The 24845-nt window shown below is 41.0% G+C and overlaps 1 protein-coding gene across 4 annotated transcripts in view; it reads right to left on the bottom strand.

Moving 5' to 3' along the window:
* Positions 1-7072: 7072 nt before the first annotated feature.
* Positions 7073-24845, bottom strand: part of lrp8 (low density lipoprotein receptor-related protein 8, apolipoprotein e receptor) — a 103268-nt gene continuing 85495 nt past the window's right edge. The window contains exons 10-19 of one of the 4 annotated variants that reach the window (XM_018754181.1): positions 21230-21401; positions 18092-18319; positions 16097-16215; positions 14858-14997; positions 13379-13520; positions 12494-12646; positions 11536-11853; positions 10249-10317; positions 8891-9078; positions 7073-7787 (exon numbers count right to left, since the gene is read on the bottom strand). In XM_018754181.1, the coding sequence (XP_018609697.1) occupies positions 7749-7787; positions 8891-9078; positions 10249-10317; positions 11536-11853; positions 12494-12646; positions 13379-13520; positions 14858-14997; positions 16097-16215; positions 18092-18319; positions 21230-21401 (1568 nt within the window). In that variant the 3' untranslated portion in view covers positions 7073-7748. Of the gene's footprint in view, positions 9079-10248; positions 10318-11535; positions 11854-12493; positions 12647-13378; positions 13521-14857; positions 14998-16096; positions 16216-18091; positions 18320-21229; positions 21402-24845 lie in introns of all 4 variants that reach the window. The other 3 variants (XM_018754182.1, XM_018754178.1, XM_018754179.1) reach the window with 3 other exon arrangements.

The following is a 24845-nucleotide window of genomic DNA, read 5'->3' as shown; positions in this document are numbered from 1 at the left end:
CCTTCCAGGCAGGGCAGATGGTTAGAGCTGTTGCCTTAGCGCCCAAAGGTCACAGATTCAAATCCCACCTCCAGCTGTAGTACTAGCAAGGTACTTACCCTAAAATGGTCCAGTACATAACTACCCAGCTGTGTAAAAGGACAGTCATGTCTTTGGAGTGTGGGAGGAAACTGAAGCACAACTATGCAAACAACGCAGAAACACCAGGAAGCCTGAGAGGGCATGGAACCCATGTCCTCCCCGCACCACTCGGGCGCGCTGAGACAACACCGTGCCGCTGCGGTTCATAGGGTGTGTGAACACCGCAGTACTACAGTGAACAGTGTAACAGAAGAAATCAGCACGGGCGCAGGCGTGAGCACTGTCAAGGGACAAGTGACAAGTGACAGCGCACTCCTCCAATACCAAGCCAAGGTAATGCATGAATATGCTGAATGTAATGAAGATCCATTGCAAGATCATGAATTCCCATGAAACAAAGACTTGACTACCAGCAGTAACTATGTTAAACAGAATGCATCCCTGAGCCGCAAAGTTGACACACACTTAACGTAAAACATCACCACCAAACCCCATTAAAACGGATAGTTACTTCAGCAGTTAACATCAGTCGTCATAATAAAGGCAGTTTCCCTTCATTAACTACTCTACAACACTGTCTAGCTGTGCACCTGTACTCATTCAGCGCTCAGCCCTGCGAAGAAAAGCCTCATAAACGGGAGACGATCACGACGTACGGAGCTCGTACCTCCAGGTGCGACACCGCCACAACAGTCCAGCAGGTGTCAGTGTTTCCCCAAGCGAGCGCCTCTTCTTCCCGCCTGCGAGCGCGTGCTGTGGAGCACAAAAGCCGTTTCCGCGAGGTGTTTGAAGAAATACTTTACATATTGACGAACTCATTTTGCTGTATCACTAATCGTGGGGGGGGGTCAAATGGTTTCCTGCTAGGAAATTTGAAAACGCAAAATCCAACGAGTCTTGCTTAAAATTAAAGAGATACACATTAATTTCATATTCGCAGAGTGCACGCGGTGCAGTTTTGAACACTTTCAGGCGCCGTGGGTAGTGCTCACCGTGTATGTTTTCGGAATACTAATACCGCCCCTCCTTTCATGCTGGAATAATGCTCAGTTTTACAAACAGGGAAGCCTTTCACGTTAAATGACAAAATGAGCGGCTTTTAAAGGCTCCCTGGGGCACTTCTGCTCTCCATCCTCGGGCTGCACATCCAGATTAGTGCCGAGAGACACATAACAAAGCAAAACCCCCGTCTTAATGCAGCCCGGTATAGGATGATAATGACTGACAACAACAAATATAATCACCTTTCCTTTCCAAGGGGGAGTTTAAAGACAGTAATTCAAATGAGACTGAAGGTCTGAGGGATTTCACGACGGGCTTCACGCGATATCCCAATTAGCAGAAAAAGGGGAGGGGGGGGAGGTGGAAACAGCTCCGTCAGTGCAAAACCCCAACATTCAAACAGCGGTGTGTCTGCACACCGACGCAGAGAACAAGATCTTAATCACCCGCTCATTTGAATTTCAAATATCTCCGCGCACACGCGCTGCAAACGGCTCTCCTCACGTGAGCCCCAATGTTTTTTTTTTTTCTTTCTTTCTTTTTTTCTCCTCACCTCCTCTCCTATTCCGGCGACTCCGTTTTGCCGTTTGAACGTGGCGGTTGTTTCTCCGCTCAACAATACCGGAAAACGTCGTTATCATTGTTTTGTTTTGTGCAGTATTTGTATTGTCTTTGTCTTGTCCGTAGTCTGTGGAGAAGCATTCAAGAAGAATTTCATGATTGATAACGTTGTACGCGGTACTTGTACCTATGACAATAAACTTGAAACTTTAAACGTAAATTATGGAAAAAAAAACTTGGCGAAGTGGAAAGAACAGAGAATTCTTGCGATTATTACACCGAGTGGCTGTTATACCAAACTCTTGTGTTGTTGAAAGTCCCCTGACCGAGCAGTTGCTAGTCGGTTAGGGACACGGAGAAAAGGCGGGAAAACGAGTCCGTCCGTTGGTGACGGTGCTGGAGATGAGATGGGTGCGTCGTCTCTGCGTGCCAAGTGCACAGATTTTGCGTGGACCTTTTCATAACATTGAAGAGAACGCTACATAAACTTCTGGCAAGCAAAGCAGTTTGCATAAAAACAGTATAAAGTTTGCCTCTATTGGCAAACACATAACAGCCAATTATAGTTATGGATGTGCAGTTTTAAGTTCATAGCCAGCTGCTGCACAAACCAAATGTGTTAGCCTGGACAGACAGCAGCAAGGATTTTGTACAAAATGGTGTGCTGTAAAAACCTTTCTGAATTCCTGTACTGCACAAAGCTAGTATTTCTTGCCCAGGCTCATAGGCCAACTGCCTGAGAACACGAGGAGATGGCTGATGTGACGCTGATGTGTCCACAACTGGGCTGGACACAGTGGAGCTCAGGCTTTGTTGACAGGTTGGAATTTAGCTCTTGCCAAATATGCACAAAATTTTTACCGCTCGTCATTGACAAAAGAATAATGATTAACAATAGGACACTTATCTGCAAGTTCATGTGACCACCTGGTAAATGTACAAGACTAGGCAATGCAGTACCAATGGCTACGTCCTCCGCGAAGGACACGACATCTGCGCAGACAGCCGAGTTCATTCCTCCAAGTTTCTCCCTTCTTTTCCACTGTACTCTGCTCCGGACTCTCCAAAGGCTAAAAGGTAGCGCAGGCAAAGCCGACTGCTCATTATGAGGTTTGCTAGATTGCATTCATTAAATGACACACTAAAGCTACATACAGTATTACAGCATTTATAACATAAACATCCCTAACCAGCAAGTGAGAATGCTGGTTATTATATGGATGAGTGGACAAAGAATGTAAAGGAAACACTTTTTATAAATTTAATATTCAATATATAGATATTTATGAACAGCTTGATTTCATAGAAACAGGAGTGAGACCATTTTGGCATACAGTACAGATATTCAATGTAAGTACAGAAGTTGCTAGGTATTCACCCCTTACCCACCAACAAACATGTACACAATGAACAAATTGAGTAGAATATACATTAACACAAACAAGGCACCAATAAATTAAATTGTCTTTAAACACAAATATATTAAACTGAACAGAACACAGTACCTATTAAATCTACAGTCTAACGCTTAACTGTTAAAAAAGCAAAACAAAACTAAACTGCAGACAGAAACACTTTGGCAGATTATTAATTTGAGTTACAATCAAGTAGTAAATAAATCCAGTGCTCTTGTGTACAAATAAATTCATATATGGTCTACACTCTTTCTTGGAACCTTATATATACATATTTTTACATAAATGTTTAAAACATTATCAAAAATTCTGCAGTAAGAAAACATATTTACAGGTTATGATTCAAAACCACTTTGAGCATGACAGTCAGCTCATCCCCCCACGTTGTCATTTACACAGTGCAGAAGGCATTTTGAAAAATTTGTGCAAACGGCATACAAAATGTTTCCAATATGGCTGTGAAATGATCAAAATCCATATTCCAGAATACTTGACACTTCTTGGTGAAAAGTTACCCCATTTGCCCTCCCCCTTCAACTGACCCTCCCTCCCCTCATTTACACTGATGGGTACAAAAGAGGAGCCGGAACTGTGTTTTTCAAGTAATACACATCCAATAAATACAAACAGTTCTAAAGGAAAGTTAGGATTACTATTCTAAAAACAGCAATAGAACAAGGAAAATGCTTTTCACAGTCACCAAACTGAAACACAAAGGATTAAAAGCAGGTCCAGATCCTCCCCATCTATTGAATGTCTAACATTGGAAAGATAGCCCTTTCAAAACAATGGGTTAATAGCAATGGAAATGAATGTTTGGTGAGATTGTGGAGTGCTACGGTTAGTCACAATGCAGGATGATGGAGCAGCGTGGCTGACTTGCTATTGTCAGTGAGCAAGAATCACCATTATGAATGCATAGAGTAAGAGAGGAGGAATGACCAGCATTACTGTAAGGTGCTATCTACAGCAGGTTTGGCTATCAGCTGCCATCTACCATGGAGCACTGTAAGAGCCTTCAGCAACTGAAGTACTTCTCAAATAAAAATGAACCAGTTAACTCAAAGCACTTGACATCCAGGAGCTTAGAGTTTCCAAAATGGAACATTTTGAGCGGTATTCAAAAACCATGGGAATCCAAAGGCTTGTACAGACTCATGGCAGGCTGCTGACACTGGACAGAAAGTTATTATTAAAAACAGAAAGAAAAGAAACACTTCTATACCATCAGCTGGAATCAGTGATGAGTCAATGCACACAAGCAGACACGCAGACGTCGCACTAAGCTCATTTAAATAAGAGCTTGCGTAGTTCAACATACTTTTAGTGATTCATTAGATCCTTTACTAAGAATATAAACAGTCCAAATAAACCAAGTTTGATGATTTTGTTTGTCACGTCTGACAAAGTCTCCTGTTGAGGGAAAAGTCTGGTGGCATGGATTCCTACAGAGCTTAAGCTTTCATTTAAAACCACTTATCAATTGCCACAGGCCAGGCAAAAAACATTAAGAAATAAAAATTTTAAAAGCATAGCCCAACTGTCTTGCTATCTTCTAATTATAAATAGTGGCTTTACCGGAATGCCACATTATGATTAACAACTTGCACCACAGACCTTCATCGATTTGGGAGCTTAGTGACTCAACACGTACATACAAACGGGCCTTATTTAACACACGAGGATTTGTACTGTCAGTGTACTGACAATCTGAGCATCATCAGCTATTCACACTTGTGTACCAACATCTTTGCTCCATCAGGCACCACACTCTTGCTCACACTTGAAAGGTGGTGAAACCACCAAACCACCTTTTCATCCAAGACAGCAGGATCAGAGACCTGCAGCTGAAGGCAGGCCAAGACGGATGGTTTCTAAAAGTTAATAACATCTGTTTAAAAACGTATATGCAAATATCCATCTGGAAGGACAGAAACAGCAGAGATCAGATGACATAAATGACACATTCATCCCATTACAAATCCTAGGTCATTGTTGGGTTTCTAACTATGAATCCAGTAAGTGAGCTTTATAATTGGCGGAATCACCAATATAAGAGACACCTCCATTGGAAGGCGGCAAACTTTGACCACTGGCTGCAGTGTAGCCACACACAGGCAGCACAGTAACTCAGTACCAGGTGACCAAGAGAATCCAACTAGTGAGTGTTGAGAAGACAGTGTTAACTTACTGTTGTTCAAATATTTACATTCTCTTCTGAATATGTATTATCTTTCATCAAATAAATTTAAAAGACAAAAGGCCAGTCTACACAAAGATTAGCTGTAGCCAGGAAGGAAAATAAGAATTAAACAGAAATTTCACTTCAAGGTCATGCTTCTCTTTTGTAGGCTTCTAAGTGTTACGGAGATATCAGATACCTAAGGTTCAGTTCCACTTACACTACAATGGCCTATTTAACGATACATTGAAGGACCAAATGTAGCTAAAATATGAAGATGACAAACAATCATAAAAATAAAATTTTTCTGGTGTAGCAAAACTGAATAAGGGAAGTGTTGCTGTATACTCCCTTCCTTTACAGACTGATGCATGGGAATAAAATTGGAGCCAGTTTGCATTCTCAAGTAAGTGCTCCAGATGTTCCTACAAAACTAAATCATCAAGGTCACTGACCTCAGTCAGCAGTTTAGTTATTTTGAAGTCACTATTTTTAGGTGAGATGTTTTACATGACCAGGCTTTGTTCTAGTGCTGATGGAAGACATCTGATTCTGGTGGAAGAGCTGGTGGATCTAGTTTTGCCCAGTGCTGACTAAAGCAATGGTATTTATACTTTCTTCAGGTGGTCTGCTTTGGAAAACTGATTTACCTACATGACCCATAATAAATCTATACATTCAGTCAAAACAATTTCACAATTCTATAAAATTTTGCTAATGTGACTAGCAGTCCTCTTGGCACATTTCAAAACCTGAGTCAGATTAATGGTTGAGAAGGAATCACACTGTGGAGTTCAGTTCAATTCAGGGCATTGTGAATTACATGAGTTTAAGAAATCAGATAAAAATAATCCAACCACTTAGACACTAAAACAAACATGGTAATTAAATGCCTTTATAATTTTGAGTTTTAAAGTCTGGTAGCAGAATAGTTAGCTAGGGACAGCTGGTAGAGTAGTGGTTAGAGCAATAGCCTTTGGACCTAAAGGTCACAGGTTTGATCCTAACCTCTGGCTGTAGTACCCTTAAGCAAGGTACTTATCCTAAATTGCTCCAGTAAAATTACCCAGCTGTGTAAATGATTGTAAGCATGTAATAATTGTGACCTTAACATTGTAAGTTCCTTTAGAGAAAAGCATCAGCTAAATGAATAAATGTAAGTCTATATCCTACATTTCTATGCGTACAACATAAAAAGTTGATGCGTGTCCATGTTTGAACAATCGAAAAGTATCTGTAAAAAAACAACCCTCACACTACTCAGTTCTCTGTTTTTTTTTTTCTTTTTTAGGCCATTTACTTGAGGTGATGACAGTCTATTCACAGTCCAAAGGAAAAGGCAATCCATAGTTTTAAATAGCAGGTTGCTTGACAGCTATTTAAAATAATTTTGACTAACTCTTGCATCCTTTCATTACATGCAGGAGATGAGTATAATTTTTTAATTGTAATCTGTCTGTAATTTGAATGCATGTATAGTATAAACTTTATTGTAATACTGTCTCATATGTAGTCATGTAAATTTTTAACCAGGTAGACATTTACTTTTTAAAATTGGGCAAATAATCTGTGTGTGACAAATCAAACTTTTAAAAACAATGACGATAGGTAGATAAAAGTAAAATGAAAATTTGTTGTTCTGTCTCATGGCTTCAGCATCTTATGGTTATACTCTCCCATGGGACAATTAAGGTCTCACGTATGTAGGCATTATTATGCAATACATACCATCAGAAACTCAACATTAAAAGACTGAACAAACTAAAAATTCTAATTTTTCAGGAAAAATTTTTTTAATTTTATTCCTGTCACATCTGACAGGCAGGTAAATTATACGTCAGTGTGTTGTGGTTGAACTGCTCAACATCATGTAGATATGGTAGTATAAATGCTAATATCAGCCTCAAGTATGCAATACATCCAGGCCTTTATGACCTCCAAAATGACCTTCAGTTATCGTTTACATACTTTCTAACATCTTCCTGGATGATTACCTAGAAAACCAGTCTGCAAGTACTTGTATTACTTCCCTTCGAACTTATCGAACTCCCTGCTTGCTCACAGAGAGATCCCCCACCAATGGCTGCGGCATTAACCAGACTAGGTAATCACACAATTGCCACCATCATTATGATCAAACCCAATTACAACTGCATATATATGTGGACTCATGAGTAATGAGGTTAGTTATCATTGAGCTGCTTGTTCCACTACTGGAAACAAAGTGCGAGTCACAACAGTGGTGGTGGTGGTAAACAGATCAAGTAGTACTAGTACTAGTAATCGTAGCAGCAGTAGTTCTCTACGTTAAATAAATAAATAACTTCATAAGGAAAGGAGAGGGACTGAAAGGTATAACTTAAGGACAGAAAAGAGACATGCCCCTCCCAACGGTTTGCAAGTATACGCCCCCGCCTCTTGGGCACTCATGTGCAGCCAGCTCTCGTCTCCCCAGGAGACGGCAGTCATTGAGGAGGGAGGACAGGGCCAGGAACACAACATACTCCTCAGGGGAATCCGTCATCGTCGAGACGGAGCGCCACGCGCTGCAGAAAGCAGACAAAAGCCTGTTAACATGGAGGCCAAGGACACGGCAGGGCGACAAACAGGAAGAGTGAAGAAGCCAAAGGAGACCCATTTTGGAGACTACACAGCCTTGTCAAATGCCTACCAAAAAGGTTGTGATCTGGTGCAATAAACAAATTATGCCTCAATTTGCTGACGTCTAAAACTGAAGTATTTATCATGCCATGTTTGGGTTTCAGCACATGAGTACAGATACTTAGCCTTCTGATCATTTTACCAGAACCAAAAGGGGAATTTGTGCAAGTTCTCTGCCTACTAGGCTCAGATACTGCAGACATACATATGAGTATGAGCTGTTCATCTAATTTTCATCTGTGGTGCTCAGAACATCACAAGACTATTGGCTTTCCTTTCTTGACCCTGCAACCCTGGTCAACAGCAGTGGCGGGAAATGTCGAGCCACCTAATTTAAATGTTTCCCTTTCCAATATGTCTTCAACTATGCTTATTATGCTTGTTCAATCAAAAAGTAATGAACATGCAAAAACATCCCTAGCATAATGCCTATTTACCATAAATAAAAAAAATACATTGACACATTACAGATTGTCTATTATCTAAGGTGCTTGTCATATTCAGTTTTTATCACAGAAATGGTCCTAATTCATTCTGACATGAAATAAGAAAATACGAATCACAATGATTTCAAAGCCTTCAAACAAGAACAGAATAGAGAAAAAAAATTACACAATTAAATATATCCTTAGGCCCGTCATCAGGAGCCTGGGGCCGTTGTACTCCTTTCTATACAGGAGTCTAAAGAGGTGATAAACTGTTACAGACAGGAAATGAGAGAGAAAAGAATGTGATGTTTTTGTGTGGAAGGTAGGATCTCAGTGTGAACACATATGTATGGTGCTGTGAACCTTGGCCTTAACACTGCATGGCTTTAGAAAACCTTGCCATCCTCTGGCCAACACCTGCTCCCATTCCCCCAGCACCCTCTTCAGTTTCACTTTGTGCTGCAAAGCATTGGTTGTCCCGAATACCAGTGAGACCCTGAGTCCGGGATCCCACCCCCAAGAGGCAGGGCTATGAAGGGCTGGCGGGCGCTGCCACTCACTGCAGGGTACACGTGGCCAATCTGCTCCGTTCTCCCAATGTGGATCTCATCGTCCCCTTCTTCGGGGGTTTTGCGGTACACAGGGTTGTCAAAGTTCATGCTCTTGGTGTTCTTCCTCCGCCAGTTGCGCCAGATGAGGTATCCACCCGTGCAGAGCAGGCCCACAACAACTGTAGCAATGATAGGAACTGCATGTGTTTAACACACAGCCACCGACACAGTGAGGCGTTAACACTAGCAGACTGGCACCAGGCAGCAGTTCATGACAGAGCCACAGAGGAGATTAGCAGACTATGCTACATGCATGCATGCACACACTGACATAAACAGACACACAAAAGGTAGGAAGCACACTCAGCACAAGTGGCTCTTCATGCAAATCAGGGTTGAGAGGGAAGCAAGGGGAATGCTGCTGGCACACTGTTATTCAAGGGGAAAAAAATAACCATGCTTGACTTCACAACACTGGCTGACATTCCCTGTCTTAATTTAAACTGTCTACCAACTGGGGGAACTCCTAAGAACCAAATGCTTAATTGCTCTTTTGTGGGAAGAGTGGTGAAAGATGCTTTTTGTTATTCACAAGGCCACAATATCCTGCTGTAAAAAGAATTTCAAAAATTTCTCTCTTCAGCTATATAGAAAATTTTGAACAGTACGTGATGTATGTAACACTTTTCTTATATTTAATATTAGGATAACGTGGGCAAGGTTAAAAAAAAAAAAAAAGCACAAACACTTGAGACCAAAACACTGAAATTTAAACCACTAGTAAACTTCCAATCATCCCCTATAACTAGTTTATTGCTATTATTATTAACTACAAATCTCTAATCATCTCGTCTTCAGTAAGTTAATAATTTCCATTTGTCTTAATTCCAGCCATCCATAAATGCTCAGCTGAGTAGCTCAGAATCTTTAAAGGTGATCTTCAATATTTCATTTCAACCACTGAAGTTTCTTTCTTTACAGGCCTTATGGCACTTTGTAAGAGAGTCAATGCTGACTGCAAGGAACATTTTTAACAAACAGGCACCCAATTGAGATACCCAAGCCAAGACAGACCTTCCTATGTACCCTTCTTGGTTGTGCCTTGGACAAGCATAGACTGAGTTAGACAAATCTGTACTGTATCCTTTCTGCAAAAAAACAGATTTGTTTAGGTGAATCAGACACTGAGGATAAAAAAAAATAACTGAAAATGTCTGTTATTAGACCAATTCCATTATAGAACTCAAAATATGCACAGTCTGAAGCTTCTCTGGTTGCTTATTTGTTGGGAAAGTTTGCAAACAAATTAGCACATAGAGCTGTTTGGAGTCATGCACATGCAAGCACATCTAAACACCTGCACCTACCTATGGGGATGATGATGCCCAGCACAGCTACGGTTACATTGCTTCCAAAGAGATAGGGTTCACTTCCAGCTGTAAAGCAGAGAGGGAGATCGAGGGCTGAGAGGACAAACCTTTTGTCACAATTGTCGAGAGCCAAATCATACTTCATTTAGTACTGCAGGGACCTCTCCTTGTTCTGCCGCTGCTGTCAAACTGGACTAATCTGCGTTTAAATCTTCATCATGGGTATAGTGGTGTCATCTCCTGCATCCCTTATTTTTTATGGATTGCCACTTTTGAAGGGACCACTTCATTCCGTTACGCAAGTACTATTGCTTTTTTTTCTGCTTGCTACCATGAATGCACGGCTGCAGAAGATTCTGCAGAATGCAGCCATTCCATTCACATAAATCACACCTCAAACTCACAATTAAAGGCAGTGGGCCGTTAGTGGCACTGCAGTTAGAGCCTGAAGACAAAGCTCTATTTGCAAGACAAAGAAGTACTGGCTACAGCATATAAATTCCTAGGGAAGAGGAGAAGAGGGAGTTGCTTGTCTCTATGAACTTGTCTTAAGCTCATGAGCAACAGACAAGTTGGGAAGCTAGTCAATGGCTAGGGAGGTAGATATGTGTTAGTATTTATCGTCTGACCGATTGGGTGTAGCCACCACCCCTAACAAGATATGCTTGGGCTGTGCAAGACGAAGAGACCTCAAAACAAAGATGAATTCAACTAATATTCAAAGCTCAGGGCAAGAGGAGCTACTGATCACTCCACTACATTCAAGTGCTTCTCGGTACTTTTTGCTGAATGATTACTTTTCATCACTGTTCTGTAATTTTCCATTGATTAACCTACAACAAGGTAAATGTTTCATGAGCAAATTTATTAGAACACAATTTCTACAGCAGCAAAATCTGAATTTGCTTTGAAAGTCTCACTGTTTTTCTGACTGTACTGACTGTGAAGGACATGGTGTTAACTACTATTGAATTACTGAACAATTAGATGTAACTAATCTTGAGTTTTCTTTTATAATAACTGTTACTGAATCTGTTTCTTTCAATTTAGCATTGAAAAGAATACTGCTACAAAAAAACAGCAGCAGAAAAATGTAAAAAAAGTGTGTGTGTGTTGTGTTTTGTCCCATCTAATAATTGGTTCAGCTGTAGTCCTGGGTGGAGGCAATCTGACTGTTGCACTGCAGACTGTCATGGGACCAAGGTAAACAGCAGAGAGAAAGCGCATGCATGCACGAATACACACATACACACGCATGCACAAGGCAATATGGAAGGTACTTACAGCGGTGCGACAGGTTTCTGTTCTCCCTCAGAATGCTTTCTGGCTGCATAGTGGGCAAGGGGCTAAGCACAGAGCTGTCAGCAGCAGAGGCCCCAGTGGGGGGCCCCTGGCTGGAGAAAGCAGTGGAAGTGGGCAGAGCAGTGGCAGGAGAGGTGTTTGGGACAGTGGTGTTCTGTGTAGTGGTTGTGGTAGTAGTAGTAAAATGTAATGTTGTTGTTTCTGTGGTGGTAGTTGTGCTTGTTGTAGTAGTGGTAGATGTGGGAGTGGTGGAGGTAGTTGTCGGTGCCATTGTCATTTTCGGTTTTACAGGCGGTGTAGCTGGAAAAGAAGAAAGCAGATTTAATGGAGAACTAATATCAAAATTATGTACATTTAGGCTTTTTCATATAAGCACTTGAAAAATGCATTTTAGCATGTATGCTATAATCCTATTTTTTCATTAATCTAGAAAAATAAAGATACCATAGAGAAAATAGAAAGAATGGATATAAACAGAATTTATGAGGGTGCAGAAAAATTCTACTTAAAGGCACTGGGAGAAGAAATATAACTGATCAAGTAGATCCAGTTAGAGATTCATTTCAGAAAGATATCACAATGCGAGACATGATAATTCTTTTGCAGTTCTGAAATCCTTTTTTAGGACTGGGAGAGAACTGACAAAATTCATGAGAATGATGGCAGAGATGCCTGCAGGTACAATATGAACAGTATGCGCGCTGAAGTGCTACTGCATCTATACCCCATCGCTTTTACTCAATTTGCTGAACCTCTGTCTGGGCAATATCCTTTAACTGGAGGAACAGAATGTTTGGCACTGAATCATCTGCACTGACACTTCTGCTCTCAGGTCTTGACAGCAATGAAGTTCACCCATTTTTCATGTTAACCATCTCTGCGTAGACAAGCAAACTTTGGGGAAAGAGGTGGGGCTATTAACAGGCCACAGTGTCCTTACCTGCAACACATTTTCGCATATCTCGGCCCAACTCCATCCCATTGGGGCAGGCGCAGGTGTACTTGGGGGAGTGGTCTGTAATCTGGGGGGCTTTCAGACAAAGGTATTCACAGCCCCCATTAGGTAAGCCCCCCATGTTACAGCTGTCCGGGGCTGCCACAAAATAACACATCAGGGTAAAAGAACACATTAACACAATTTTCACCATTACACCTTATTACAATCTTGTGTATGTGGCCTTTTGAGGTTTTTTTTAAGCTTCTGAAAATCCTTTGCTTTATATCTGCTTTCTTTTTCATTACTGACTAAAGTAAAACAGCTCTGAACTATCCATTACATAGCTGGTTCAGCAGAACTAAATTGATAAGAAAAGTATCTTTAAAGGTATATCAAAGGAGAAGGAAATGGTGTGAAGAAGATGCAATGACTGCCCTCCGGGTCTGGCAGAAAGAAATTATACCATGGAACCTGAGCCTGAAAAGGTCAGCATGCAAAGGCAAAAACAAGAACACCTAAAATATCTTGCTGCAAGAGGTGCTGACAAGGCAAGTTGCGATTTCGAAGCTTGACAACTTGACGACACACTTTAAAGGGGAAACTTCCCGAGTGACCAAATGATTTGTTTGCTCTGTAAGTCATGCTTGATATTCTCTGAAAGAATAGTATGCCAAGCCTATACAAGGCAGGACTCACTGCCTCACGTACCCAGGATTGCATACATACACATTCCCACTCACGTGTAGTATTAATGTGTCTACAGATTTTTATCACCTCATTGTAGCAAGGATGTTCCGAAGAATGAATATTCGATTGAATTTCGTTATGGGAGGTCTCTGACACATGAGTCAAGGGTAAAACAACTGCAGATTTGCTCCTTGGTCTCACCGCTGGGTTGTCGCAACTCGTGGAACACCACCACGTCCAATGGGCTGTTGAGATGCTCCACCAGGATGGCCACATCATGGCCTGTGAGTCTATTGGCACTGTAGATGGCTTCATTGTCCAAGTCAGTCCAGTAAACCCTATCCTGTGAGAAGAATAAGAACAAAGGCATTAAAGTGAGTGAAGACCATAAAGGTTTCACTACTTGTTAGAATATTTGAAAAATGTGGTGTGAACTAACGTACATCACATGCCTAGCCTTAAGTCTGCAGGTTACCTTTGAATTACCAGTATAACTGCATTCAATCTTGCTCCCTGCTGATAAATGTGCTGGATTACTTGACTTTTCCATTCAGCACGTTCCTTCTCCTACTAAGCATAATTAAAGCTGTACATCAGATCCATACCCAGCATCTGAGTAAACCACCGAGACCTTATTTTTATAGTTTTGTTAGAAAGGCTTTTAGAACAATTACTACCATTTTTTTTCCATTTTAAAACTAATTAATTTTGGCTTTTATTTTAAAGGTACACTGACTTAACTCTATGGAAGTCTCATAATGCTGTGAACGACGGAGGCTGAGGAAGATTCTATGTTTGCCTTGGAAACCTGACATTTTTCAGATGCAGAAACACATGAAGTATCAAAATTAAATGATACATAGATCATGCCATAGTCTGACAATGTCACCTCATGGTCAGTTGGACTATTTACAGAACTAATATTCTGGTTGAGGCAGAAATGCATTACCAGTACAACATCACTGTCAATGTGGTACAGCATCAGAGTGGTCTCTGACAACAAGGAGCATAACCTTACAAATAGAGAAAACCATCCAATTTTCAACCCCCCCCCCCATCATCCTCAAAATGACACTGATCCTAACAAGGCATTAAATATTTAATAGTATTAATCAGTTGATAAGGGGCTCCTGTTTGGGCCATATGAAATATTAAAATACTGATTATTTTAATGACACGGTGGCAAGACCTATCGTTGAATTGTCAATGGTTATAACCCAATTTTGGCATTTAGCCCTGTATGCAACAAAATGGGCGTGACCAATTCATCCAGAGACTCCAAAATGTATGGTACTTGCTCTAATACTGATCAGTACTAGGGTACAGACCGGCCCCCTGCAGGCAAAACACTTCATTTCCCAGTCAGCAAATAAAAAATAACAAAGGGAAAAACATTATTACTAATCTCAGGCCTTGGCTGCAAGCCTGCAGGGGCTGAACAGGCACATGACCAACACTGTCAGTGACCTGTCCATGATGTATGACCAGGACCAGCACAGCGCCGCTATGAGGGGGGGATTCCACTCCACTGGGCTGGCCGTAAAAGGCACTTTAATTTGCTTTCTGTCTCGGTGCCTCCTCCCACTCAAGGGCTATTAATCTAGTGCCCCGCATTACTGCCCATACAGCAAGACTCCCATCTTCACGTCTTGTGGTGAATCTCCTGCTGCCATCCATTACCTCAAACACCGTCAGGGCAAAGGGGTGGCCAAGCTGCTCTGAGGAGGAGAGAAGCACCTTCCTGTTGGCTCCATTCAGGTCAATGCTGGAGATGAGATGAAGCTTCGAGTCTACCCAATAAAGCCTACGGCTGGCAAAGTCTGTAACACAAAAGTCGAAGTCTTAGAAAAATTATTACGATGTATCCTGGAACTTGTTTGCAATGGTGCGTTGAAGAAAAATTGATAACATGAAAATGTGACATCAGAATTATTCTTGATTCACTAGATATGCATTTGTTTTGTCTATTTGTACATTTAAGCCTGCTTAGTAACTGTTACCCCGATTGCATTAGGTTCCGAAGGCAAAGAAACTGAGTACAGGCAGTCCCTGGGTAACGAGCGTCCTGTAGTTAGAAACCACTCTCCGTACCTCCGTAAAGCCTACTATATTAAAAATTCGAGTTACATACAATGATTCATAATAAGGAATGGGACGATCCTGCACTTGGGTCCAGCCTCCTTCGTGTCCTCTGTTCATCATGGCAGTAGTAACATTTCTTATTATCTCTTTCTATATCTCTCTCAATTATAAATACTGTAGTAACATTTATTATTATTGTTACCATTATTATCACACACACACACACACACACACACACACACACACCATCTGAAATTGCTTGTCCCATACAGGGTTGCGGGGAGCTGGAGCCTAACCCGGCAACACAGGCCGGGAGGCTGGAGGAGGAGGGGACACATCCAGGACGAGATGCCAGTCTGTCGCAGGGCACCCCAGGCGGGACTCGAACCCTGGACCCACTGGAGAGCAGGACCCAGTCCTACCCACTGTGCCACGGCACCCCCCCATTATTATCATTACATTGTATTATTATTATTATTACTACTGTATTGTTACATTAAAGATGTTTTAGTGCATCCGGAAGTTTTTCTTTAATGTTTTTATGAATAGAAAGCTACACAATATACTATAGACTATGATAAACATTTGACAAACTGACATTAGGTGCCAACCATACCTAAGTGTTCCAATTTACGTCAAAATCTGACAAAGACAGATTTAAGAACGGAACTCATTTGTAATCTGGGGACTGCCTATATTAACAAAGAGGCTTGTGGAATTTGTGTTTCATAACTGGTGAGTGATTTATGTGTGTTAGACCTGTGAATGACTTACTGGTCTGTCAAAGACAAGGCTACCTTTTCTAACTGCACTGTTGCTTGTAAGAGAGGCCCTTACCCAAAGTGATTCCGTTGGGCCACTCTATGCTTTCTGAAACCAAGACCTGGCGGTCTACACCATTCATCCCTGCTTTCTCAATCTTAGCCTGGGCTCCCCAGTCAGACCAGTACATGAACCTGTAAAACACAGAGACAAATTGCTCCAGATTAAGAAGTAATAAGTGTTGGACATTCGATTACAAATGGACAGATTAGATTATTCAATTACTTTTTTTGCTTTCAATTATGGTAAAAGACCCTACATACTGTAGACTGCTTTACTGTAAAATATATATTGTTCCTTAATTTAAAGTTTGTTATAATGGATTATGGAGCTCTGCGGACAGCTGGTAGCTGGTGGTTAGAGCTGCTGCCTTAAGACCCAAAGGTTGCAGGTTCAAATACCACCTCTATCTGTAGTACCCTTAACCAAGGTACTTAACTTAAATTGCACCAGTAATATTATCCAGCTGTATAAATGGGCAAAAAATTGTTAGTATCTTAATATTGTAAATCACTTTGGAGAATAGCATCAGCTAAATGAATATACTGTATGTATAGGGATGAATTTGTATGTATCATTACAGAATCTTATCTGAACCTTACAATCAGTGAAGCCCAAATGCAACCATTGTTTCCTCTGGAAAACATGTGGTGTTGGTGTATGTTTGTATGTTTTCATGCTCTCCTTCCCTTGTAATGTGGTGAATAGAATCATGTAGGATTAGAAGGATGAGGTGGAAAAAGCATTAGCAAAGGGCTGTGACAGCAGTTTTATTTGAAGGCCCCTCAACTCTTTCTGTCCTTGAAAAGAGTCCTCATTAGTTTCACATGTGTGTATACTGAAGCAGTTTCAGTTAGGAGCTCAGATATAAAGGCACAGTAAACAAAAAAACCCCAAAAAGGACTTTCAACATTTTGGTCTCAAGTGCGGTTTTTTTAAGCAGTAGAGCGGCACAGTGTGTAGCACTGGTGCCTTACAGCACCTGGAATATATGCTTGGATGTGAATTGGAATCTGACTCACATCTGTTTGGAATTTACATGTTCTCCCCATGTTTGTATGGGTTCCCTCCTACAAAAATGTGCATGGCAGAAGGCAGTGGTAAACCACTTCCTTACGCTGCGTTATCATGAAAACCCTGAGTTGTCACCATGTGGCAAATTAAACCCACTAGCAGTTACCTTACCCAGTTTTAAACCTGTGCTGACTACCTTGAAAAGAAGGTTAAAAAAGGAGGGAATGGCTCAGCCCTTGCTGTTTTTTCTTTTTTTCTTTTTAAAAAATCAAGTGGAAGCAACAGGTCTAAAATATTACAAATTTTTCAAAAACTGAAGTACAGTAGTCCCCCCTTATCCACAGGGATACGTTCCAAGACCCCCAAAGGATGCCTGAAACCATGGGTGGTACCAAACCCTATATATACAATGGCTTTTCTTATACATATACCTATGAGAAAGCTTAATTTATAAATTAGGAACAATAAGTATTGATTTTTTTTAAATAAAGTTTTTTTTTTTTTTTTTTTAAATAATGGGGGTTACTTGAACACAAGAACTGCGATACTGCGACAGTCGATCTGATAACTGAGACGGCTACTAAGTGACTAATGGGTGGATAGCATATACAGCGTGGATACGCTAAACAAAGGGATGAGTCACATCCACGGCAGGACAGCGCAAGATTTCATCACATTACTCAGAACGGCACGCAATTTAAAACTTATGAATTGTTTATTTCTGGAATTTTCCATTTAATATTTTCAGACCACGGTTGACCATGGGTAACTGAAACCGTGGATAAAGGAGGACCACTAACAAGAAGAAACTGAAGAAAGAAGAAGGAACAGAGGTTTCAATGTGATCATGTGCTCCAAGTCAGCAACCTGCATATCTTTTCCCTGCAACCAAACTCCTTCATCTGTAATTTAAATGACACTCCCTGGAAATTCCTGGAACCCATGTTTTACACCCTTGCAGTTTGTTTCAGTGTCCCCTGATACCACCATTCTTACCCCTGCCTTGGGTCTACAGCAATAGCCCGTGGCTCGCTTAGTTCTGTGTCGATCAAAACTCTTCTCTTCTTGCCATCACCCGTGGCCACGGAGATGGTTTTGTCCCCCGAATCGGTCCAGTACAGGTTCTTATGGATCCAGTCAACTGCCAGGCCTTCAGGGGAGTGCAGGGCGGAGTCTATCAGGGTTACTTGCTGGGAAGAGTCGCTGGCCTTGTTGATGTATGCACTGGAAGCCGCACGCACACACACACACACACACAGAGAAAGGTGAGTCTAGGTACCAGATACACAGTGTCCATTACAGAATGAAAAACCTGGGCAGGAGTTGTTTTACTCAACTGGCATGGACTGCCTTTAGGAAGAGAAAAGCTATTACTCTGATGGCACTCACCGTCCATCTCACTTTACAACTAAGCAATGTGGGTAAAATCTTAAATGAAAAGTGTTTTCCCACAGGAGACACCCAGACCAGCAAAGGCAGTCAGCAAGGTCTTATTTTCTCTTATTACTGGAAACAAGGTAACTTGCTATAACTTTGCCGTAATTCAGATGAACACCTAAAACAAAATATACTTACATTCTGAAGACCTGTATGAATGAGTTCTGTATTATTAGAAAAACACTGTCCTACTTTAAATCTGACTTCTAAGACACATAACAGGGATGGAAAAAAAATCAGGCAAGGACGTGGCACACGAGCCTGTGAAGGGTTACCGATTTGAGTTCGGGCTGTAATCAACTCTTATGTTGACAATCTACACTGTATTGTAAGACAGCTCACCAGTGTTATTATTGGTCTCTGTTCTTAAAATCACATAACAAAATAAAATTTTACTGGTGGACAAGCCATATAATCACCAGAAAAAGAAACAGCTAGTAGCTGCTGGTTAGAGCTGCTGGCATTGGACCCAAAGGTAGCAGATTCAAATCCCACCTACTGCATGAATAATGGTAAGTAGTTTAACATTATAAGTCACTTTGAAGAAAAGCGTCCACTAATTCAATAAATGTGAAAACACAGGAAACACAGGTGATCTCTGAAAGATGAAAATACAATCAGATGATAAACATACCCATCAATTAATTGATAATCCTGAAGTGTTTCAGATATTTTCATCCAAATCTAACCATCTGTTGGTATGCTAGGAATGTGAGAGTACTGCATTATAGGAAGTGTAGGACATTGTAAAACAGTGTGTCAGCCAAAGAGGGGGTGCGGTGGTGCAGCAGGTTTGGCCGGGTCCTGCTCTCTAGCAGGTCTGGGGTTTGAATCCTACTTGGGGGGCCTTGCGATGGACTGGCGTCCTGTCCTGGGTGTGTCCTCTCCCCCTCCAGGCTTGCGCCCTGTGTTGCCAGGTTAGGCTCCGGTTCGCCACAACCGTGCTTGGGACAAGCGGTTTCAGTCAATGTGTGTGTGTGTGTGTGTGTGTGTGTGTGTGTGTGTGTGTGTGTGTGTGTGTGAGCCAAACTGGGTTATTACATTTATTAATTTAGCTGACAGTTTTATCCAAAACGATTTACAATGTTAAGCTACCTACAATTATTTACCCATTCATACAGCTGGATAATTTTAATGGAGCGATTTTGTGGAAGAACCCTGCTCATGGGTACGACAACAGTAGGTGCAATTCAAAGCAATGACCTTTAGATCTAGGGCAGTAGTTCTAACCGCTACGATAGCAAGCAATCATTTTGGGGTGTTATGAGGGAATTATTGGTCCTGGGGATGTTGTGTGTGTGATAACTTAGTCTGGGTTTGTGTGCACTCTGTAGGTACTGCTGTTTAACACTGATGGAGTGAGACAACCCTCATGTTTTTACATTTCTGTGTCCTGAGCCTGCTGACAGCAAAGTGAAGGCAGATTGTTGTATTATATAGTTATGCAGTGTCTTAGTAATACTTTGGGAAAAGGTTTCGAGATTTGAATGGGCTAGGAATGTATTATGATAATTTTTCTCATTTACAATAATGGAAAAAAGCACTCTCTATGTGAAACTTCAATATACGTGGCATTTTCTGGAACAAATTATTTATGTAAATTGAGGGATACCTGTGCTATGTTTCACCATACTGCCTTCATTTGCATTACTTCAGCAGCTGATATTCATGAAACCAGCGAAAAATAGCAAGTGTCTGCAGGGCTAGATGAACGATATTGGATTAAAATGACAAAGCTAATGAATACTTTAAAGTTCTAATGGACCACCATGCTCCTTAGGGGCACAAACATACTTGTGACATGGAAACAGGCTGAAGTCATTTAGATCTGAGGTACTTGTTAAATTTTACGCAGCAAGTAGTGCTCCGTGTTATCTTTGCATCACAATGATTTTTGGTGGCAATGTGAACATGACCATACCAGCAGGTTTATTATCTCTCCATATATCGAACGGCAAAAGGCAAAACTGTGCTGCTGCGGTTTTTCAGGCATAACTGTAACACTGTAGTGGAGAGTGCGGCTCATTAAATTTTATGAAAAATACAGACAGAAAGCTGCCGTTCTCATTCTCTGTCCTACTGTTGTGGGTCACTTGACAGTTTCTGGTCAACTGCTGTTTAACATTGCTCCTGAAGGCATAACTAGAGAAACCCCTTGATACCACTGTCTGGTGTTTGGCTCTTATTACAGGCTGGCAGATCATATTCTACTTGATGGCAAGATGAGGAGAGATCACTCAGGCTTAACAGTCAGCTGAAGTGCATGCTGCTTAAGAAATCGGTATTAATTATGGAAACATACAGTTGAGCCAGTGAGCCTCTTTCATGTGCTACTGTTCCACAATTGCAGCCATCCACAAGATAATTAAAACAGTCAGTAAAACCTTGTGCAGCATGTACCGGCTTTGAGTGTTCCAGCTACTACTGGAATTCTGCAGAGTCATCTAAAAACACACACACTCTGATGTATAAAACTAAGTAGTTAGCAACTATTTACATGTATTTAAAAGGAAATGAACTACTTAAAAGTACATTAGGTTACTCATTTAAATATGCATTGCAAAACAACTGAACATTTTTCCCATGGGAACAGGCAGTAAAAGATGGTAATCATATGTGAATCTATAAATCTCAAAATAAGTTTAATTGTGCATCCTTATTTTGTGTGTGTTCTTGCAGAGGTAGGATGTAAATTACCTATAGATTTTGCGGTGGAAGAGGTCACACCAATACATCTTATTGGTGGCTACATCTACATCCAGGGCCACTGCATTCTTCAGGGTGGGTACCACTTGGGTGTAGTCTCTCTTGATCAGATCTATGCGTCGAATCTCATGCCGATTGGTAAACATCAGGTAGGGGCTTTTCCCTGTCAGGTGTAACCAATGAGAGAAATCAAGAGAAGAGAGTGCAGGTTATCTGTGGATGAAGACTAAAGGGCAACATAAGCTCAGCCATGACAACAGAAGCAGTTTGTAAAATTAAAAATAAAATTCCTGGAGAAATTCTTAACTGATCATTTTATAAAAAATAGCAGACAGCGTATTCATTTTACTTTGCTGTAAGATCTCTGGCCCATTACCTTGTTTCTTTTAAATGTTATGCGATTACCACAGATTTTGAAATGCTAAATGTTTTAAAACTAGTTCCTTCCTGTGTTAGAATGATGTAAAGTCATGTATTAAAACCACTCTATATACCATGGAACATCAGTTTTTTTTTTTTTTTTTTTGAGGTAATATATTTCTGTGATGCAACCATCAGGTCGCTTTAACCTTTTACTGAATTTTGATCTTTACTTGGTTTGGTATGTGTTTCACCCTGTTCTGAGGTTAAATTTATTCTGTTGGCAATTCATATGATTGAATATTCAGTGCAGCCACTGAACATGAAACCTGACCTTTAGTGTCATTCTGTAGTCAAACACAGCAATGGCCAATCTTCCCTCAAAGTTTACTGCTTAAGGCTCTGAAATGAAATCTATTCCCTAAACTCTATTTCCTCTATTACCCTTCTCAGTGTCCTACATTAATCTTTCATTTGACATTCCGTTTGTAATAGATGGTTTATGACTTGACTCCCGGGTGATCTGTAGCACAAGGTCTTACAATCAGATCCCAAGCTTATCAAAGCAAAAAACTAAAATTCTCTTTTGTTCTATTTATTGACACAACACAGCAAACACTTGAATGCTATTAGACACCAAAGTCTACACACAAGATTAAGAAATTATATCAAATCTGTTGGCGCATAATTCTTATATATGTACACATGCCTGTTCCCTTGGACTTCGTCTCCTGAGAAATTCCTCATCTTTACACTAATCTCATTGTTGAGATGGGACTAATGAATCGGAAGCAAGCCAAATAAAAATCCTGTACACAAGGATGTTCAGTGATAATGAGGACAAAAGAAAATTAACTATCTCTAGCTCTGTTCAGGGTTTTTGGGGAAATCCCTTCTTCAAAGCCAATCTATACTGACATTTTTCGTGAATCACATTATTAATACGATTCACATATGCAAGCATACATCAGCAAACAGAGCAGCCAATGTGATGTGTTCTTTCGGTTTAAATATACATATAAAAATCCACAACAGTAGGCACCCCTTCATGGATAATCCTTGCACACTATACAGTATAGATTTCCAGCTAATAAGTGTTTGACCTGAGGCTCATCACAAGAGTACACAGAGTTGATGAAAACATCCTGCTCTTCGCACTGGTGAGGCTGCCATTTGTAACTGACTCAGCTAGCAGCAATGGCCTTCCTTCTTTGTGCTCGTTTCTCACAACAAGCTACAGCATTGACATTGAAGGCTGTCTTCACCAGATGTCTGGAACAGCACATTACATATTTACACATCGCCCGGTAAGGGGAGGGGAGGAGAACACCAACCAACCATATGGGTGGAAGTGGACTACAGGCACTTTGTAAGTCTGACCACCCGCCAGTTTGTCAACCGTTTTCTTCCATGCGCATAGGGCTCAGTCAGCTGTTCATCAGCCAAAGACTGCAGAGCTCAGTTTCATTCTTCCCAGGAGCAAATTCATCTTCTCTTGTCAGCTATTAGCCATGAGTTGCAGGTGCTGTAATGGAATGTCAGACTGAAATAAGACAGTTTGAGCTTCCTTGCTACAATACCTCCCAAGTACAAATAATTTTGGGCTAATTGACAGCTTTTTTTCTTGTTTCCTCCACTTTAAAGTGTGGGTTATTGGTTCCACACAACTGGGGGCGCGGGGGCACAGTGACACAGCGGGTTTGGCCAGGTCCTGCTCTCTGGTGGGTCTGGGGTTTGAGTCCCGCTTGGGGTGCCTTCTGACGGACTGGCGTCCCGCCCTGGGTGTATCCCCTCCCCTCCAGCCTTATGCCCTGTGTTGCTGGGTTAGGCTCCGGCTCACTGTGACCCCACTCAGGACAAGCAGCTTCAGCCAATGTGTGTGTGTGGTTCCACACAGAATGCCTTTTCCCACTGTTTACACTCAAATCCCTTAACATACTTGCAAAAACAAAAAATTATAAGTAGACCATATGTAATGGTGGTTTGGCTCACTGCCAGACAGTATGCCATTCCAAAGAGCTGTATGCATCTCTTCTTGGGAAATATGCAGACAAAACTCATTCTCACCACTCTCAGCCCTGGATTCTTCAGTCAACCCACTATACGCCCTTGCCCTACCTCCTTTCTGAAGTGAGAATACCATATTAAAAAATGACAGCATCACTTCCCCTTTCCATCTAGGCTACTGATAGAATAAGAAATGTTTCACTTCTGTAGAAATTGAAGGCTCTATACTTCAATTCACTGTGCTGCAGAATTCTTTTTCATTATCCTTGCAGACACATCTGCATTGCACGCATGAGTGTTACAAGGAAACGAAAGGCCCAGGCAGACAATCTGCTTTTCACATAGAAAGATATCATGGCCTTTCCTGGGAGAAATCTAATTAAATTAGCACAACATGATTTCATGAGCTAAGTTGGGTGGTTGAATCGGCACTTTTAACTCAGTTCAGCTCATATGAACTGCATTATAAAAGCAATTTAAGCTCATGCTATAATGCAGTGGTGTTACCTGGAATGTGTTTTTAATCGCTGTAATGTTTGGATCAATTTTGTGCACAAAGGGGGATTTCCTCTGCTCCATGTTAATCCACATGACAAAATACGGCCACTGGAGTAATTAGTAGCCAATGGAGATAAATGTTCCCCTGGTACACAGCAATTAAGTCACTCTTAAGGATGCAGATATGAGGACTGCCTTATTTATTACATCTACAAACAGATAGTGGATATTAAGTGCTAACTTCCAAAGTGTCAGCCATTGAAAAATTTCACACTATTTGAACAAATAGTCCAGCATCCTAATTATAATGATGGACCACAGTTGCAGTGAAATCACTTTCTAGTCTGAAAGTACAAAATATGTGCACAAAACAAAACACAACAGTAAAACATCCCTGAACTGCTGACATTGTCATGATACTGAAGCTGGAAGCCAAAGGATTATTCATTTGCAAGATAATAACTTTTGTGTCAAATACATTAAAGATATGAGTAAATAAATAGTTATTAATTTTTTAATACTGAATATGCATGAGTATTGGGCTACTGAATGGCTTAGCCTCAAAAAGTGTCAATCCTTCAATCCAAACCATTGCCTAAGCCATTTCATTCTTCCATTGTGCTCAGGAGCTCCACAATGAAGTATAAAAACAGAAAAACCAGGGAATGACATATCAGTGGACCTTGGTAAGGGCTGAAAGCAGAATCCTGTACACAGATTCTGATATGACTTTAGTAAGAGA

This window comes from Scleropages formosus, chromosome 9 (assembly GCF_900964775.1).
Source record: "Scleropages formosus chromosome 9, fSclFor1.1, whole genome shotgun sequence".
Taxonomy (NCBI): domain Eukaryota; kingdom Metazoa; phylum Chordata; class Actinopteri; order Osteoglossiformes; family Osteoglossidae; genus Scleropages; species Scleropages formosus.
Note: the sequence above shows the minus strand (reverse complement) of the source record. Positions and strands in the feature narration are given on the sequence as shown.